Source organism: Dreissena polymorpha, chromosome 12, assembly GCF_020536995.1.
Source record: "Dreissena polymorpha isolate Duluth1 chromosome 12, UMN_Dpol_1.0, whole genome shotgun sequence".
In the NCBI taxonomy this organism is placed as follows: domain Eukaryota; kingdom Metazoa; phylum Mollusca; class Bivalvia; order Myida; family Dreissenidae; genus Dreissena; species Dreissena polymorpha.
In genome coordinates this window covers 46,234,959-46,254,802 of record NC_068366.1, presented here as the reverse complement: position 1 = coordinate 46,254,802, position 19,844 = coordinate 46,234,959, and the positions used below count along the sequence as shown (strand labels likewise).

The following is a 19,844-nucleotide window of genomic DNA, read 5'->3' as shown; positions in this document are numbered from 1 at the left end:
AAGTTTCATTGAATTCCGGTCATTAGTTGCTACGAAATAGCCCAGACAAGAATTGCACTTTATGTACAGTTAATGGAAAATTTCAAAGGGCCATAACTTCTTAAAAAATCATCCGACCAGAACCCGCTGATAATATGCACATCTCCTCTTGGTAGTGAATCTTCCCATAAAGTTTCATTGAATTCCGGTCATTAGTTGCTGAGAAATAGCCCTGACAAAAATTGTGCACGGACGGACAGACACACGGAAAAATGGACACACGGACAGACGAAGCGGCGACTATATGCTCCCCCAAAAACATAATTGGGGGGAGCATAATAAAAATGTTTGTCCCCCATAACTGAAAATGTATTTTTAGTATAAGTTTTCATCATTGGTGTTATTTTGATCCCTACTGTTTTATGTTCTTTTGTTTTTTAAATCTGTGACAAAAATTTTGAAAAATGGTCATTTCAACAATCTGTGTACAAGTCCCTTAAAACCGTCCAGGAATTACAACCAGCAAGGTACTGCACTCACAGACACCTGAATTACAACCAACAAGGTGCTGCACTCAAAGATAACTTACACCCTCTCATTATAACCAGCAAGGTACTGCATTCACGGACATCTGACACCCTGGAGAAACAAACAACCAGCAAAGTACTGCACTCAAGGACACCTGACACTCTGGAGAAACTAACAACCAGAAAGGTACTGCACTCACAGACACCTGAATTACATTCAGCAAGGTACTGCACTCACAGACACCTGACACCCTGGAGAAACAATCAACCAGAAAGGTACTGCACTCACAAACACCTGACACCCTAGAAAAACAAACAACCAGCAAGGTACTGCACTCAAGGACACCTGACACCCTGGAGAAACAAACAACCAGCAAGGTAATGCACTCACAAACACCTGACACCCTGGAGAAACAAACAACCAGCAAGGTTCTGCACTCAAGGACACCTCACACCCTGGTGAAACAAACAACCAGCATGGTACTGCACTCAAGGACACCTTAAACCCTGGAGAAACAAACAACCAGCATTTTTCTGCACTCAAGGACACCTGAAACCCTGGAGAAACAAACAACCAGCATTGTTCTGCACTCACGGAGACCTGACACCCTGGAGAATAAAAAACAAGCAAGGTACTGCACTCACGGACACATGAATTAAAACCAGCAAGGTACTGCACTCAATGACACCTGAATTGCAACCAGCAACATACTGCACTCACAGACACCTGACACCCTAGAGAAACAAACACCAGCAAGGTACTGCACTCACTGACACCTGACACCCTGGAGAAACAAACAGCCAGCAAGGTACTGCACTCACAGACACCTGAATTACAACCAGCAAGGAACTGCACTCAAGGACACCTGACACCCTAGAAAAACAAACAACCAGCAAGGTACTGCATTCAAGGACATCTGACACCCTGGAGAAACAAACAACCAGCAAGGTACTGCACTCAATGACACCTGACACCCTGGAGAAACAAACAACCAGAATGGTACTGCACTCAAGGACACCTGACCCCCTAGAGAAACGAACAACCAGCAAGGTACTGCACTAAAAAACACATGAATTACAACCAGCAAGGTACTGCACTCAAAAACACATGAATTACAACCAGCAAGGTACTGCACTTAAGGACACCTGAATTACAACCAGCAAGGTCCTGAACTCAAGGACACCGGACACCCTGGAGAAACAAACAACCAGCAAGGTACTGCACTCACAGACACCTAACACCCTGGAGAAACAAACAACAAGCAAGGCACTGCACTCAAGGACACCTGACACCCTAGAGATTGAAACAACCAGCAAGGTACTGCACTTACAGACACCTGACACCCTGGAGAAACAAACAACTAGCAAGGTACTGCACTCACAAACACCTGACACCCTGAAGAATCAAACAACCAGCAAGGTACTGCACTCACTGACACCTGACACCCTCTAGAAACAAACAACCAGCAAGGTACTGCTCTGAGGAACACCTGAAACCCTGGAGAAACAAACAACCAGCAAGGTACTGCACTCACGGACACCCTGGAGAAACAAACAACCAGCAAGGTACTGCACTCAAGATCACCTCACACCCTGGAGAAATCAACAACCAGCAAGGTACTGCACTTACAGACACCTGAATTACAACCAGCAAGGTACTGCACTCAAGGACACCTGACACCCTGGAAAAACAAACAACCAGCAAGGTAATGCAGTCAAGGACACCTGACACCGTTGAGAAACAAACCACCAGCAAGGTACTGCCACTCATGGACACCTGACACCATGGAGAAACAAACAACCAGCAAGGTACTGCACTCACAGACACCTGACACCCTTGAGAAACAAACAACCAGCAAGGTACTGCACTCATGGACACTTGACACCCTGGAGAAACAAACAACCAGCAAGGTACTGCACTCACGGACACCTGACACCCTTGAGAAACAAACAACCAGCAAGGTACTGCACTCATGGACACTTGACACCCTAGAGAAACGAACAGCCAACAAGCTACTGCACTCATGGACACCCGACACCCTGGAGAAACAAGTGAACAAAATACATGTTTAACAGCCTACAAACAAGAGGGATAGCATGCAGAAAATCCGAAATACGCATCAAGGGAGCTGGGGTTTTTTGACAGCAAGTACGGTAAATGCCCAGATGTAAATGTTATTTCTGATTGGCTTGACGTTTATTTATGATCTTGTTTTAATTAACGTTATCATTACATCATTACTTTTTACGAAACTGAACGACTTTTTGGGAAGGTTAAACTTGTATCTTTGTTTTTCAAAAATTTATTGTTTTGTTTGTTACTATTCGTAATACTGTTACGATCACTTAATTTTCAATTAAGCAGAAAGGAACAATTTGTTGTTGTTGTGGTGGTGTTGTTATATTTACCGATTTCGTTACATACACAAAATATAACATGCCCACGTTCTAAAGTTTGTAATCCTTGTTCAAATTATTCAAATAATTTTAAATAATGTACAACCTTATTTGCAGATTAATATCAAAATACTGTAATTTGACCCCCAATCTTGCCACCCTAAATCGCAATGTAAATGTTTGCCGAGCACCATCTGTAAACTGTTCCCAAACAAAACAAACAAGTGTAGCTGACCTGTAGCATTTCAACTTGGAGCAAAATAGTATATTGCAGTCTGTCGAGTCTGAGAGTAAAGTGCTTTAAGGTAATATTACATAATACTCTACCTCGCTCTATATTAATTATTTCACTGCATTTTCAATTTATACATGCAAATTACACTTAGTATTGTAGAGCTTCTACAAGCTACAAGAAGGTAGTTATACAATACATAGACACTAAATATATGTTTGTCTCCGCACCTCAGTAAGTAGATGTGTAGACGATAATACATAGCTCTAGATAGGTCTTGTTCCACACCTCAGTGTCTTAACTAGATGTGTTAAAACTCTATATAGGTGAACGTAACTTAACTGTTAACCAAAAAGTAAAACTTTCTGAAAAAAAATGTTGTAGTTACCTATATTTGTCGTGCATTAATTTACACTTAATAAAACGTTAAACACATGCTACGTGTGACGATAGTTAATTTTACCGCCTTTTTATTAGCAGAAGACACTGATCTGGGTTAAAATAAACTAACATTCTGGTCGAAAACAAAAACGTGGTTTATTAATTACGTTTATAGTTTTAAATTGATTTCGACAAAGACAAGTGTTCTTCGTGTTCTTAATATGACCCGGATCAAAAGTCTACGTGCGATTTGGATCCAGCTCGTTCGTTTCGAGCCCTTTTCAGTACGGACAACTGCTTAAAGCGGGTATCAGCTCGACATCCAACCAATATGTTTCCGTGAATAGGCGTCGGAGCAGTAGCCGCAATTAATGCCACCGCCGCTGCCAAAATACTGTGAGAAGCAGCCGCCCAACAAAAGAAGGCTTTCTTCAGTAAGTGCAAAAACAAAACAATAAGAAACGTCGTTAGGTTTATATAGATTTGCATTTAAAGCAAAAACCACAACTACATTGATAAACAATAATAAACGTCGTTGATATATAGATTTGCATTTCAGGGGCCTTTTCACAGATTTTGGCATGTATTGAAGTTTTCATTAAATGCTTTATATTGATAAATGAGAACATTGGATCCAAAAAGCACCAGTAACAAAAACAAGAATACAATTAAAAAAAGAAAAGTTACCCTCAACTAGGCTCCTACCACTGACCCCTGGAGTCCTGGAGTAAAAGTCTACCGCTTAGACCATTCGGCCATCCGTGCTCATACAATGAGAGATGTTATTTTATTAAGCAATCCTCTTAGTTTAAAAAATATAACGACAACAATCAGGCCCGTAGCCAGGGTTTTGAAAAGGGGGGTGCGAATGTTTGTCATAGACGATTGTTATTGAGCAACGAAGTGGAGAAGGGAGTATGTGCGGGAGGGGATGTTGAAACGTAAATTCCTGCATATTCTGGTCATTTTTTAAAATGATTTCAGAGACTGAAGTTATAGAGCATTTTATATGAAAATTCACTTTCATTGACCATACTCAGTGACTGATCTACATGAATATGATACAACATACATGTATTCTCCACCACGTTTTTCAATAACCACCTTTTTCGATCAGTCACGGGAATACATAATTTTATACGGTGTTTAACCCGACACTAGTATGCGCGCACACACTTTGTTTACCTATGCAACAAAAATTTATGTACAACCTTATTTGCAGATTAATATCAAAATACTGTAATTTGACCCCCAATCTTGCCACCCTAAATCGCAATGTAAATGTTTGCCGAGCACCATCTGTAAACTGTTCCCAAACAAAACAAACAAGTGTAGCTGACCTGTAGCATTTCAACTTGGAGCAAAATAGTATATTGCAGTCTGTCGAGTCTGAGAGTAAAGTGCTTTAAGGTAATATTACATAATACTCTACCTCGCTCTATATTAATTATTTCACTGCATTTTCAATTTATACATGCAAATTACACTTAGTATTGTAGAGCTTCTACAAGCTACAAGAAGGTAGTTATACAATACATAGACACTAAATATATGTTTGTCTCCGCACCTCAGTAAGTAGATGTGTAGACGATAATACATAGCTCTAGATAGGTCTTGTTCCACACCTCAGTGTCTTAACTAGATGTGTTAAAACTCTATATAGGTGAACGTAACTTAACTGTTAACCAAAAAGTAAAACTTTCTGAAAAAAAATGTTGTAGTTACCTATATTTGTCGTGCATTAATTTACACTTAATAAAACGTTAAACACATGCTACGTGTGACGATAGTTAATTTTACCGCCTTTTTATTAGCAGAAGACACTGATCTGGGTTAAAATAAACTAACATTCTGGTCGAAAACAAAAACGTGGTTTATTAATTACGTTTATAGTTTTAAATTGATTTCGACAAAGACAAGTGTTCTTCGTGTTCTTAATATGACCCGGATCAAAAGTCTACGTGCGATTTGGATCCAGCTCGTTCGTTTCGAGCCCTTTTCAGTACGGACAACTGCTTAAAGCGGGTATCAGCTCGACATCCAACCAATATGTTTCCGTGAATAGGCGTCGGAGCAGTAGCCGCAATTAATGCCACCGCCGCTGCCAAAATACTGTGAGAAGCAGCCGCCCAACAAAAGAAGGCTTTCTTCAGTAAGTGCAAAAACAAAACAATAAGAAACGTCGTTAGGTTTATATAGATTTGCATTTAAAGCAAAAACCACAACTACATTGATAAACAATAATAAACGTCGTTGATATATAGATTTGCATTTCAGGGGCCTTTTCACAGATTTTGGCATGTATTGAAGTTTTCATTAAATGCTTTATATTGATAAATGAGAACATTGGATCCAAAAAGCACCAGTAACAAAAACAAGAATACAATTAAAAAAAGAAAAGTTACCCTCAACTAGGCTCCTACCACTGACCCCTGGAGTCCTGGAGTAAAAGTCTACCGCTTAGACCATTCGGCCATCCGTGCTCATACAATGAGAGATGTTATTTTATTAAGCAATCCTCTTAGTTTAAAAAATATAACGACATCAATCAGGCCCGTAGCCAGGGTTTTGAAAAGGGGGGTGCGAATGTTTGTCATAGACGATTGTTATTGAGCAACGAAGTGGAGAAGGGAGTATGTGCGGGAGGGGATGTTGAAACGTAAATTCCTGCATATTCTGGTCATTTTTTAAAATGATTTCAGAGACTGAAGTTATAGAGCATTTTATATGAAAATTCACTTTCATTGACCATACTCAGTGACTGATCTACATGAATATGATACAACATACATGTATTCTCCACCACGTTTTTCAATAACCACCTTTTTCGATCAGTCACGGGAATACATAATTTTATACGGTGTTTAACCCGACACTAGTATGCGCGCACACACTTTGTTTACCTATGCAACAAAAATTTATGTACAACCTTATTTGCAGATTAATATCAAAATACTGTAATTTGACCCCCAATCTTGCCACCCTAAATCGCAATGTAAATGTTTGCCGAGCACCATCTGTAAACTGTTCCCAAACAAAACAAACAAGTGTAGCTGACCTGTAGCATTTCAACTTGGAGCAAAATAGTATATTGCAGTCTGTCGAGTCTGAGAGTAAAGTGCTTTAAGGTAATATTACATAATACTCTACCTCGCTCTATATTAATTATTTCACTGCATTTTCAATTTATACATGCAAATTACACTTAGTATTGTAGAGCTTCTACAAGCTACAAGAAGGTAGTTATACAATACATAGACACTAAATATATGTTTGTCTCCGCACCTCAGTAAGTAGATGTGTAGACGATAATACATAGCTCTAGATAGGTCTTGTTCCACACCTCAGTGTCTTAACTAGATGTGTTAAAACTCTATATAGGTGAACGTAACTTAACTGTTAACCAAAAAGTAAAACTTTCTGAAAAAAAATGTTGTAGTTACCTATATTTGTCGTGCATTAATTTACACTTAATAAAACGTTAAACACATGCTACGTGTGACGATAGTTAATTTTACCGCCTTTTTATTAGCAGAAGACACTGATCTGGGTTAAAATAAACTAACATTCTGGTCGAAAACAAAAACGTGGTTTATTAATTACGTTTATAGTTTTAAATTGATTTCGACAAAGACAAGTGTTCTTCGTGTTCTTAATATGACCCGGATCAAAAGTCTACGTGCGATTTGGATCCAGCTCGTTCGTTTCGAGCCCTTTTCAGTACGGACAACTGCTTAAAGCGGGTATCAGCTCGACATCCAACCAATATGTTTCCGTGAATAGGCGTCGGAGCAGTAGCCGCAATTAATGCCACCGCCGCTGCCAAAATACTGTGAGAAGCAGCCGCCCAACAAAAGAAGGCTTTCTTCAGTAAGTGCAAAAACAAAACAATAAGAAACGTCGTTAGGTTTATATAGATTTGCATTTAAAGCAAAAACCACAACTACATTGATAAACAATAATAAACGTCGTTGATATATAGATTTGCATTTCAGGGGCCTTTTCACAGATTTTGGCATGTATTGAAGTTTTCATTAAATGCTTTATATTGATAAATGAAAACATTGGATCCAAAAAGCACCAGTAACAAAAACAAGAATACAATTAAAAAAAGAAAAGTTACCCTCAACTAGGCTCCTACCACTGACCCCTGGAGTCCTGGAGTAAAAGTCTACCGCTTAGACCATTCGGCCATCCGTGCTCATACAATGAGAGATGTTATTTTATTAAGCAATCCTCTTAGTTTAAAAAATATAACGACAACAATCAGGCCCGTAGCCAGGGTTTTGAAAAGGGGGGTGCGAATGTTTGTCATAGACGATTGTTATTGAGCAACGAAGTGGAGAAGGGAGTATGTGCGGGAGGGGATGTTGAAACGTAAATTCCTGCATATTCTGGTCATTTTTTAAAATGATTTCAGAGACTGAAGTTATAGAGCATTTTATATGAAAATTCACTTTCATTGACCATACTCAGTGACTGATCTACATGAATATGATACAACATACATGTATTCTCCACCACGTTTTTCAATAACCACCTTTTTCGATCAGTCACGGGAATACATAATTTTATACGGTGTTTAACCCGACACTAGTATGCGCGCACACACTTTGTTTACCTATGCAACAAAAATTTATAGAATGTGAAATCAACAATAAGAACGGTATAAAATATCATTATTTATTGGAATCTTGGAATCTTGATAAAATTGGTGTGTTTTACCATTCTAACATTCTACCATTCATAAATCAAGCAAATTAAATGGAAATATTTGACTTTTTTACAAAACAATTATTTGTCTGCTACTATGGAGAGTACCAGAGGCCTAGCATTGCTCAAAACGTGCTAGTAGTGTATTGTACAGCAAACACTGATTAACAAAACTGGGTCTTCTCTAATGTGCATCAATTCTAAAAAGAAATCAAAATGGTATAATTGGTTACTTATTTATTTTTTTAACTATTTTTAACAAATAAGTTATCTTTTTCAAAACGAATTTCGGAAACATACGAACACTTTAGGCTTCATTAAGACCCTATAACCACAAACTACTGGCCCTATGGTCTCAAAGTCCTAAACAATGTATACCAGGACGTTGAAGTAAAAAGATGTACTTAGTTGCCTATTATATGCTCAAGATCCATCACAGTTGATGAAGATTAAACGTTAACGTCCAGCTGATCATATAACGTTTTGAATTAATTATAACAACTGTTTAAGAGTAGGACATTCATAGTGTGAAGTTTGACATAATTAAAACATTGTGGAAAGTTCTGTATGTGGAGCAGAACAGATGCCATAAAGTGTTGGTAAATAGAAAAAAAGCTACACTGCTTTGTAATAATGATTTGTTTTATTGTCATTCAAAAAAAAAATAATCACCTAAAATATATTTTCTTGTTTATAAGATTATTTATTTATTCAAGTTAATCAAATTGTTTTTTCCAGCCATTTAGATAATTTTCAAAAAAAGGTTATTGGACTGGTATTTCAACCCACAACAAGTAGGCTTCAACATTTTGTTATGATATCTCTTGCAGTTATAGCTTTAACAGACATTAAAAACGATTACAAAAGTTACAAAACAATCATTTAGTATCAAAAATCTATAAATAAGTATCCATTGTATACGGATTAGAGTGCCAGGTTAATAATTTTGCATTATACAGAAAACAAATATCTATTTGTAACAAAGATTCCAATTCCATTTTGCGGGGACCGGCTTCTTAGATCTTCTAACATTTTGCTTTCACTACTTCTAATGATTTCAACAATTCTACGGTTAAAACTTGTAAATAAAAATCACGCACTATCTTAGAAATGACTTAATCGAAAAATTAATGATATGGAATCCTGTCGGTTGCAAATTGAATACAACATTATTTTAACGCTTAAGTACGAAGACTCACTTGGTTCCTGGAAAAAAATAATTTCTGTTTTTGCGTCCAATAAAGTTGGGTGCAACTTAGAGTACAATTTTTTTACTCGTCCAAAAAGATTGGGTGCGAACGCACCCAACGCACCCCCCTGGGTACGGGTATGACAATAGAACTTTCTTAATTATTCAATCATTTCGCGTTGCAACGCTTTATTACTTTCGAGTTTTTAAATTGTCAAAAGATGCAGATAATGGATATTTTAGAGCATGGTAAATGTTCAGTATTACTGTTTCCTCACAAATATCATAACTAAAAAGAAAAAATTGCGAATGTGAAATTACTTTTTTTAATTTTGTCAATTTACCAAAACGTGAAAAGGCTCCTTTAAGATTATGTTATTATAACGTATATTGTCAATGAAAATAGTGTTATGGATTCAGATTGATACCCTAACGCGGTCATTCGGCTACGAAAATGTGCGGTAAGACCTAAATAATGGGCAGCTTTTTGACGCGGCTCCTTGTAATTTTATTACATGTTGCATATTAAAATTTGAAATTTTAATTTCATGCTCTCACCTTTAACCGTGTTTCTACATATCGCTTACATTCGTTGAAGCAACGTGTTGGTAAAATAGTGATAAGAGGACATTATTCGCGACTGTTTAAAATGCATGTACTTCAATGCCATACGTTCATGAACTGAAACAAAGATGTCTACAATACAGTCGCTGCACATTCGAGGCCCTGAAGTGGTCGGTCTCACCATAATTGGAGTGGCTCTCGCGCCGCTGTTCTCTATGTGCGTCACGTGCAGTTTGCCGCTAGTTCTGGGGCTCTATGTCTGCTTCAAGATTGTCAGGAGGAAAACTGCCGGTCGCATAGTGGTCAACGATTATGCGGCTTTCATTACGGGATGCGACACAGGTAAGTACAAACTTGGCTTTTAGTGTTTCATTGTACTGCTGTGCTTTACTTATTAAAGCATGTATTGTTTGTTTCAACTTGAATCATATTTAAATATAACCATGCGATATACAAGGCATATCTTAACCTCGTACGCAATACTTTTTTAGGTTTTGGACACGATCTGGCTCGGCGGCTTGACGACCGAAAGTTCACAGTGTTCGCCGGATGTCTACGACCAGATGGTGCAGGTGCCCGGAAATTAGCATCCGGGGCGTCCAAACGTCTGCACGTGGTTCCTCTAGACGTGACATCAGACGACAGCGTAGAGGAAGCTCACGCATACGTAAAGAAACATCTCCCCTCGGGAGGTACTTATACGTTGTTTTCGTGTGAATAGTGCAGATTCATTTTTGAGTTTTCTGTGGTTATTAAAAATTGAGTAAAAAGACCGATTACTAAATGAATGTTTAAAATGCTGGTCTGTATTTACTTTAAGTATTATTTCTGTGTGAAATGTTAATGTGATAATGTTGTTCAAACACGTCATACTAGTATACTAACAGGTCTATGGGCAATCGTTAATAACGCTGGCTTTAACGTCATGGGAGATGTAGAGTGGTTGACGGTAGATCTGTACCATAAAGCTATGGACGTCAACTTCTACGGAGCCGTACGCACGTTCAGGCGTTTCCTGTATATGGTTAGAGCAACTAAAGGTACGTTGTCTTCCTGTATATGGTTAGAGCAACTAAAGGTACGTTGTCTTTACGAGCTTCTGCTCAACGACAAATTGGTCAATAATACAGCTGTATGTCTAAGCGTAAATGATGTCAACAGTAAGAAATGGGTTCACGTCAAGTAACAGAGAGGTCCCGTCAATACGAACGTGCCATTGCAACAAGAAGGCTATTAAAATTGAACACTTCACAATAATGTATGTTACATGTCAATACAAATTTCACGCTTATTGGGTAACCTATATCAATTTGTACACGCGATTGTATGGATTTAAATCAATATAGTCCCACAGAATGTCTGTAGGTGTTTACCATGCCGACACCAGTGTAAACGGTGCCAGGGTGCAGGATTAACGGGGTTTACACACGGGCTGGACAGAAAGTAAACACAACGTTAAAAACTTTATTTTTGCAAATATGTTAAGTTATTGAAATACATTTTTACGACTCTTTAGTGAATTTTAGACAGTTTTTCTTGCAGTGTGTGCCGATATCTTAATATTTAAGAATAAAGCATTGAATACGTCTGAAGTTGGTGCCAACATTTCACGTTGCGTGCAGAATATCCATGTGCATAAATGCGTTAAACATCGAATATTTGAACAAGAACACAGGCTTTTTGAATAAAGTAATTCTGATGTATTTTACATTGCTAAAAGCAGCATAAAAACTGTCTTTCATGCACTAGTTGAAATTCTTAAGAAAAATCGTTTTAAAAAAGATATTTGGAGAAAAGCTCCAACCAGGTGTGTTTACATCCATTAACTTTCAAGCATGAACCCCACGCAGTCACGTGATTCTGCATCCTGTGTCCCGTTCAGCCGAGAGTTGTTGCACACTTGGTTCAAAATGATACTCCCACAGTGACCACTTCTTCATGACCACGTGATTTAATTTCGTTACTTTGTAATCAAGTGAAGACGAAAAAGAAAACATTGCATTACCGGTATCTTGAAGACCGCGACATTATATGGCAACAGAACCACAAATTATGACGTGACAGACTTATCCCGAATCGATTAAAAGATGTGCTGTTATTTGTCTAATTCCAATAATAATATGTATGGTTCATTGATGACGACATGAACGATTTACACAAAAAGTAACGGACTGCCCGGACCACGACTCTGTCAGTGATTCTTTCAGATAAAACGATAGTGAACATTTTGAATATGTTGATGAAATTTATACTGTGCGCTTTCATTCTACGGTCTGTGTTTTTCGCTTTCATTCTACGGTTTGTGTTTTAATGTGTTTATAAATGATCATGTGCTTGTATATAATGAGTTATAAACAGCTTATTGGAAAATCGTTATATACCGGAAAATTATATCCTTTCACCGTTTATTGACTGCAAATGAGGCCTAAAATTTACTTGTTTTCACTAAATATATTTGCCACAAAAATAGGATGGGAAGGTCGGCTTTTTCTGTTCATTTTTAGTTGTATGACTCCCAAATAAATTAGAATATGTAAGTACATGTACATGCAAAAAATTCCAAATCTTTTCAGCTTATTATAACACGAAACTCTGTAGAAAGTGTGCAGCCAGCATGCTGACTTTGGGTTGTCGTTGTTATTATTCCAGGTCGCGTTGTCATAGTTACCAGTGTGAAAGGCCGCAGCTCGTGGCCGGCCGACTCCGCATACCACGTGACCAAGCACGGGTTGGAGACCATGGCGGACTCGTTGAGGCTGGAAATGCGCAAGTTCGGCGTGAACGTGGCGATCATAGAGCCCGGGGATTTCAGCACGGCGACAGCCTGTCAGAATGAGGAAGTGGTTAGTCTTATCGCAAATTGTTATACATTTTACCATACCGGCAACTAAGTAATATTTTATGTGTAGTAGTTTATTGGTTCGACAATTTTGTTTTAATTTATTTAAAGAAGAAAACATTAAATGGCCACACGTTTGTGGATATAACAGGAAAAACGTAATGTACTAACAATATAATTATCATTTCCTAATTCGAACCTGTATAATACGCAGTTCCAACGTTATCGGAAAGAAGCCGACAAAATGTGGGAATCTGCGCCCACCGAAGTACGTGAAGTCTATAGACGCCGCTACCTAGACGCTATGTTAGAGTATCAGCGTTCGAGCATCGGTCGAGGCGGCGGGTCCACTGCGCCTGTTATGGACGCCATGGAGGACGCCATTCTGAGCAGACGTCCGCATACACGCTATATGATCGCCGGAAGCTGCCTCGACATGCACACGGTTAGATAGGCTACATAACTTGTAGATAATCCAACCCATTTGAATATAAAGAGGTCAACGTCAAATTCGTCATATAGCAAACTGCAGGACTATATTAGGCTAGTGACGTCATGCCCACGTGGTTCTGTAGAAATATATGATATATAGAAACTGTTTCGAAATTTCAACGTGGTTCTGTCTCAAACGCAAGTCAGCCACGATAACGCCAAGCCAAGGTGGTTCTGTTTTAGACGTTGTCCAAATAATATGACGTCATGTCCCCAGGTGCGGTTCAGACATGACTAGATTTATTGACATACCCACGATGTTCCTTGTTAGACGCCTATTAAATGCGTTTACGGCATGCTTACATGGTTCCGGTTGAGACGCTGACTAGATGTTATGACGTCATGGTCATCATATCTGTTTGAAAAGCTGGCAATATATTGTGACGCCATGAACAAGGGTTCTGTTTCATACGCTTATTATAAACTGCGACGTGATGCTTACGTGGTTCTTTTTCTGACGCTGAAATATACAGTGACGTAATGCCTATGTTGTGTTGTGTCAGACGCAGACTAAATACTGGGACGTCATCCACATGTGGTGGTTCTGTTTAAGAGGTTTACTAGATACTGTGACGTCGGCGTCGTGGGGTTCTGTGTCAGACCCTGACTAGATATTGTGACGTGATGCCCATGTTGAGCTGTTTCAGAGGTTTACTAGATACTGTGACGTTATACCCATGGTTTTCTGTTTCATACTCTATATACGGTTACACCATGACCACGGGATTCTGTTGCAGACACTGACTAGATACTGTGACACCTCGCGGACTTGTGCCACGTGGTTCTGTATTAGATCTGACTAGATATTTTAATATCATACCCGCGTTGTTCGTTTTAAGACGCTGGTTATGTACTTGAGTATAGGAAATCATGTCCACGTGTTTCTATTTCAGACTCTGGCCCAATACTATGACGTAATGCCCACGTGGGTCTCTGATCTGATTATCAGCTGCTGGACTGGCTGCGATTGCTTCCCTGACTACCGGAAACTAAAGCTAGAATAACGCACCGCGTTCACACATGTTACACTGTAGGCCTGGTCCTGTCTAAAGAACTACATTTAGAAGTGCATTATACTTTAAGTTTTAAGTATTAAATAAAATGCCAAACAATTACTGATATATAAATAAAGTTTATGTAAAAACTAACACATGTGGGTAACCTAATATAAATCATTTACGTGCAATGCCAAATATTTGACATAACATACGTTGTACTTTTAAAATGATGCACAGTATTATAAAATATTCCATAAAATTTTAAATGATCACTGTATAAGATAACAGTAAATCTACAAAGTTTCACTTATGTATAACTGCATCCTGGGTCAAAATGTCTACAAAACAGTATATATACCCCCAATAAAATTATGTAAATGCTTAGAATAACTGGAAAACGTATCAGATATATATTGTCGTGAATCTCTGTTTCCATACATCGATGACGTATATATATCGTACGTGTATTGTTTGCTGATCACACCAGTTATACTAAACATTAACAGACTTATATTGAGGTATATAATACACCCACAGTTATGAAGTTTTAGCCATGGTCTTTGCTTGTTTAAAAATCAAACATAGGAAATTACTTCACGTCACGCAACAGTTGACATCCATCGTCATGCATTTGTCACTTCACGAAAATGTCCCATTAATATTGAAACGCTAGCATGTATGTGTGTTTCCTGTCAATAGACATTCAGCCATTATAACAGGCAACGATTTGTACATCCATTAACGTCGAACTGAACGGTTAATATGTTGTTCTTTGTGCAAAAATACATGCTACTATGTGTGCTGTTAATGGTTAAAGTCCGCTCCCTTGACAAAGGTGCACGCGCTGCAACCAGCACAAGCGATCTCCATCCACATTGTAGCATGATCATCTTGTACCTCAATTGACCTCCATTCGCGTTGCAACATTACCATCTTGTATTGCTTTAATTACTGAAAACTAAACGGTATGCAGTTATAGTACAACATTAAATTTTACTCAATATGTGCGCGGGATTGTCCATCATAAAAGAAGTATAGTACACCAACGTGTCAAGTGCTGCAACTGCGACCCGGTCAGGGTACGGGTCTTCTGAAGATTCTAGGCGGGATAACACATTATGTCCTGCATGTCAACATACACATTCACATACATGTGAAATTAATCAAAATGTTATATATTTTTTTTACAATCGTGCTTTGTAATGGTCAAGAGCAATTCGCATACACAAATTCAAATATTATGTTGTATTATGCGCAGTATAGTTCAATAATACATTCAATAATGTACACAGTTATATAATATTGTCAAGCTTGTGTGTAGGATTAAGTGTTTAGCGAGTACATGATGACACTGATAGCCGGATTACGGTCACTGTATCAGCCAGACAACGGGTTTCCTTCAGGAACTGCACAGATATTTGTGAAACAAAAATAGACAAATCATTGACAGATAGCAAACGTTTTAACATAACGGGGAATTAATGACCCGTTGCAGATGACCTAATATTGACTTGCTCAACAAATGCAAAGGAGCTGAAAGTTCAAATATTAGTACAGCTATAGGCGTCTTTTGAGCGCCGTTTGCCCGAGAACAACTCGCCTGGCAATGCGATATTGCTCTAGTATTTGTTTTCATTTTCGTGTACTAGTTATAACAAATGCATTTACGCCAGGTCAATATTTGTTAAAACCAATACCTTCAGTAGATTAATTGATTGCACTGACCTGACGAGATCCAGTCCTGACCGGGCTCTGGTAGGGTCGGCTCATACATTGAGGCTTTCGGCACGCTCGCGGCCTCATGGGCCTAGTAGTGAATATATGACGGCATTTGATGTTCCTTTATCACCGTGCTATAAATGGGATATTGCACATGACAAGTCAAGAATAGATAGCCCATGCTTTAAGTTACATGTATTTTACCAAAAGACATATATTTTGTTCGGCTAAACTATGTGGTCGGTTTGTATAACAGAGATCATTTCAATATGACCCTTGCCTTATTTCTCTTTTACCAATTGTGTACAAAAAAAGCTGGATATTTCAAAGATCAATTGGCAATTAAATGATATTTTTATAACAATAAACTCACATGAGCTACATAATTCAATTGCTAATATGATGATTTCCTCGGTGTCAAGTACCTAACAGCCGTACTGTAATCAACAAACATTTATAAAAATGTGCATTGTTGTAATAATCTATAATAATATAGATTTTTGTGTGGCTGAGAGCAAAGGTTATCTTGAACTTGCGTGACTTGGATTCACACCTTTTTTGACACTCGACGACACAGTTATGACACGGATTAATATACCACCTGCACATGCATTCATTTGCATATTGTGCTTATTAAAGGCACTTAAAGCAACTTAAATGACTTCAGTGCATTTGATAGCAGCATGGAGGCGCGCGCGTGACATCTTTATGACTCTGTGTATCGACTCTAATTAACATGATATGGCACGAATTTGCGCAACATGGGCAATTTTATACTTATAATAGCAAATATAAGGCATTGGATAATATAATATACAACCAAATAAATTACCCACAATAAATGTCAGACAAAATTAAGGTACCACGACTTCTCAGTAACCGCCTGTTTAACTGCAACGACGGTCCGCATCTTAAACCTTGCAGCATAATAGAATATTTCACAATTATACTCAACTCTCCCCAGTGGTTATCTCGCAATAGCCTAAGCTCGTTACTAATCTGCGGGGAAGAAGTTGAATTATATACAGAACACGTTCTAGCCAATCTTCATAAATCTCATATTAATAAATACACTAGAAGTGAACATAAATATCAACAAATTAAAAAGTCAGACAGAAGAAACGTGTATTAAAAAAAAAAAAAAATTCCAATTAATTTCAATATAATTGAAATAGGCTGATTTCAATATTGTATACGCTTATCAATAAAAAATATATGACCTCATGATGGTTTTCAATAGTTAGCGGGCCTTTAAGCGTAAGGCCTTTTATGTTAAGAGGTACGACGTGCTAACTAAGTGAAATGTGCACTATAATGATAAAATAATTATTACAATAAACATAATTATGCTGCTATTTGACTACGCCTGGTTTCTTCCCGACAATTGTTTTAACACCACGTTTTATCTCTTGGTGGTGTTTTAATGATGTTTTTTATATGCAGTTATACAAAATTAATCGCTAACAATTGCTGCCATCACATGTCCCGTAAGCTAATAATGGTATCAATTAAAATCTACTGTAACATAAACACACTGATGTTTACATCGCAGCTACAAAAGATAACTTTGTGTACACAAGATGGTCACAGACGAAATCTGCGATAAAGGACAGCGAGGGGTACGGAGCTGTGGAAACCATTAAAGGGGCCGCCAGCTGCTTTTGTTGTGGGGGTGTTGGAAAAAATGCAAAATATCCGGGATCCACAACATTCTCTCCAATTATTAAAAACGCAAGAAGATAAGAAATTTTACATCATTATAGTCTATGAAAACATTTACGTAAAGGAATTATTATATTTTAGATTATGCCACATCAATTGTCAGATAAAAACTAGTTTAATGTACTACAATTAAACGATTATAGATATCGTGTCGTTAAGTGGTGGGTATTTATGATGCACAAGTTACATTGAGAATAGATATCATCTTTAAACACCTTAATACAATAACGGCATGTTGTAGATTTTACAAGTTTTATTTGCCTTTCGATTGCTTAAATTACTTTCAAACGTCCACGTCAACGAAAAAAAATGGATAATTTCTCTACAGATGATATAATATTACACAGATGCGATCTAACAAAGGATCGCCTATTTATATGTTATATTTATAACTGAAATTTTATATGACGCCTATAGCATCCTCTTACTTTTTGATTGTTATTTGTTTTAAAAAGGTATTTTCTTGATGCCTTTTTCGAACCCAACGCGCTTTGCTAAAAGCATCGCACAGTTTTCTTGCGCTCATTAATAAAATACATGCTTGCACTTTACTTAATATATATAAATGCACCTCCCAAAATCAACAACGGCAAAATGCGTGCAGCCCCAATTTCGTGCTTGCCTGTGTTTGAGGAGCCCGTTTGTAATATCAACATGTGCATGAAACTAAAGTGTTGAATACGAATGGTCATTTCTTATTAATGTGTGATATATTACTTATATTATCTGTAATTGCTGTGTCCGTGATAGCTTGTAGTTTGACACCGGTCAGTTGAGTATCTAAACTCATTATTAACAAGTCAGTAAATGTGTACTTTGCAAATACATCTGACCATGGCCAAAACATAAAGAGAACACATTGAGAAGGCTTGAGTGAAATCTCAACAGCCGTCGGAGTGCGCAGAGTTCAAACCCATCCTAACACGCGCATACGTTATTTAACGCCTGTTCGAGTAGTTTCATTTGAGACGAAATTTTGATTTGAGAAGATGATATTATTTTTTAAGTTGGACACAGTAACTTTTTGCAGGCAGGTGGAATTGCTTTAGTTAATTGTTTAACAAACATGTACACTGATGTTACAAGTAGAAAAAATACATTATCAACATATTCAAAGCATTGTGTCTTCGTTATGGTCAGTCAAAAACTTTATTTGTTCACAGGTTTAAAACATTTACATCTTGCAACTCCTTTGTTATCGAACAAATTATGTGGCAACAATTATCTTATTTGACAATTTAATTTAAATGCCTATCAAAGCTGAACAAAACGCTTACATAAATAAAAGCTGCTTTGAATAAACCTGTTAAATTAAAAAGATGATAACAATAGTACAATAAATTACACAATTTTAACTATTGACATTCCGTAATATATTCGAGAACAACAACCAATAACACCATCAGGCATCTGCGTTACGATGACAGGCCCTGCGGCCCCTAACTGTACAGTGTGAACATCAAGTGACTGTTGTTTTTCACCATTAATCACATTACCGCAAACAAAAAAGCCGTTGTCTTGGTCCCGCGGACTGATTTGCCGGCGGCCTTTCAGATACGAACTGTAAACGGGACATGTGCTACAAACAAATCAAAAGATAAAAGCAGAAAAATTGCCTGACAACAACTAATGATAGACTTATTATCACGAACACAATTATTTTATAGATGTTGTTTGTAGCGATAGTTCTTTGTGGGTTGTTTGGTTATGCTATATATATGCAGCATAATTCTGTTATGTTCAAAGCTTGTGATACAAGCTAGTAATTGTGCGAATGTTTCAAAGTTTATGTGGACCATCCGCACTTTAGGCCGCATTATGTGAGGACTCCTACCAAATTTAGCAATTTACTCGACCAAAAAGTTAAAGGTAGAGCTATATAAAACGTACATACGTGGCTATAGACAAACTAGTCGTTTAATGTAGTCTGCTATATTAGACTAAATATATCTGCTATAAACTATATTTTGAAACGATCATTTGTCATATTATTTCGATCAGTATTTCTTCTTGTTTATTCATATTTTTAATATTTATTAAGCCTTTAAAAAGCACAATCATTTAACAATTCTATAATATTATTGAAAAACTG

The 19,844-nt window shown here is 37.5% G+C and overlaps 2 protein-coding genes across 4 annotated transcripts in view; one reads left to right on the top strand and one right to left on the bottom strand.

The window, feature by feature from the left end:
* Positions 1-3,783, bottom strand: part of LOC127852997 (DNA (cytosine-5)-methyltransferase 3B-like) — a 92,970-nt gene extending 89,187 nt beyond the window's left edge. The window contains exon 1 of the mRNA XM_052387109.1: positions 3,524-3,783. The gene's annotated coding sequence lies outside the window, so the exon portion shown is untranslated. The remainder of the gene's footprint in view (positions 1-3,523) is intronic.
* Positions 3,784-3,789: 6 nt separating this feature from the next.
* On the top strand, positions 3,790-14,461 carry LOC127853000 (D-beta-hydroxybutyrate dehydrogenase, mitochondrial-like). 3 transcript variants are annotated; one of them, XM_052387117.1, is made up of 7 exons: positions 3,790-3,950; positions 10,126-10,324; positions 10,474-10,674; positions 10,870-11,022; positions 12,632-12,825; positions 13,036-13,266; positions 14,207-14,461. In XM_052387117.1, exons 1-7 carry the CDS (start codon positions 3,888-3,890, stop codon positions 14,315-14,317), a joined length of 1,152 nt encoding a protein of 383 aa, XP_052243077.1. In that variant the 5' UTR covers positions 3,790-3,887; the 3' UTR covers positions 14,318-14,461. The 3 variants fall into 3 exon arrangements, with proteins under 3 accessions (XP_052243077.1, XP_052243076.1, XP_052243075.1); XM_052387116.1 differs by lacking the exon at positions 3,790-3,950 and adding an exon at positions 5,508-5,668; XM_052387115.1 differs by lacking the exon at positions 3,790-3,950 and adding an exon at positions 7,226-7,386.
* Positions 14,462-19,844: the final 5,383 nt, after the last annotated feature.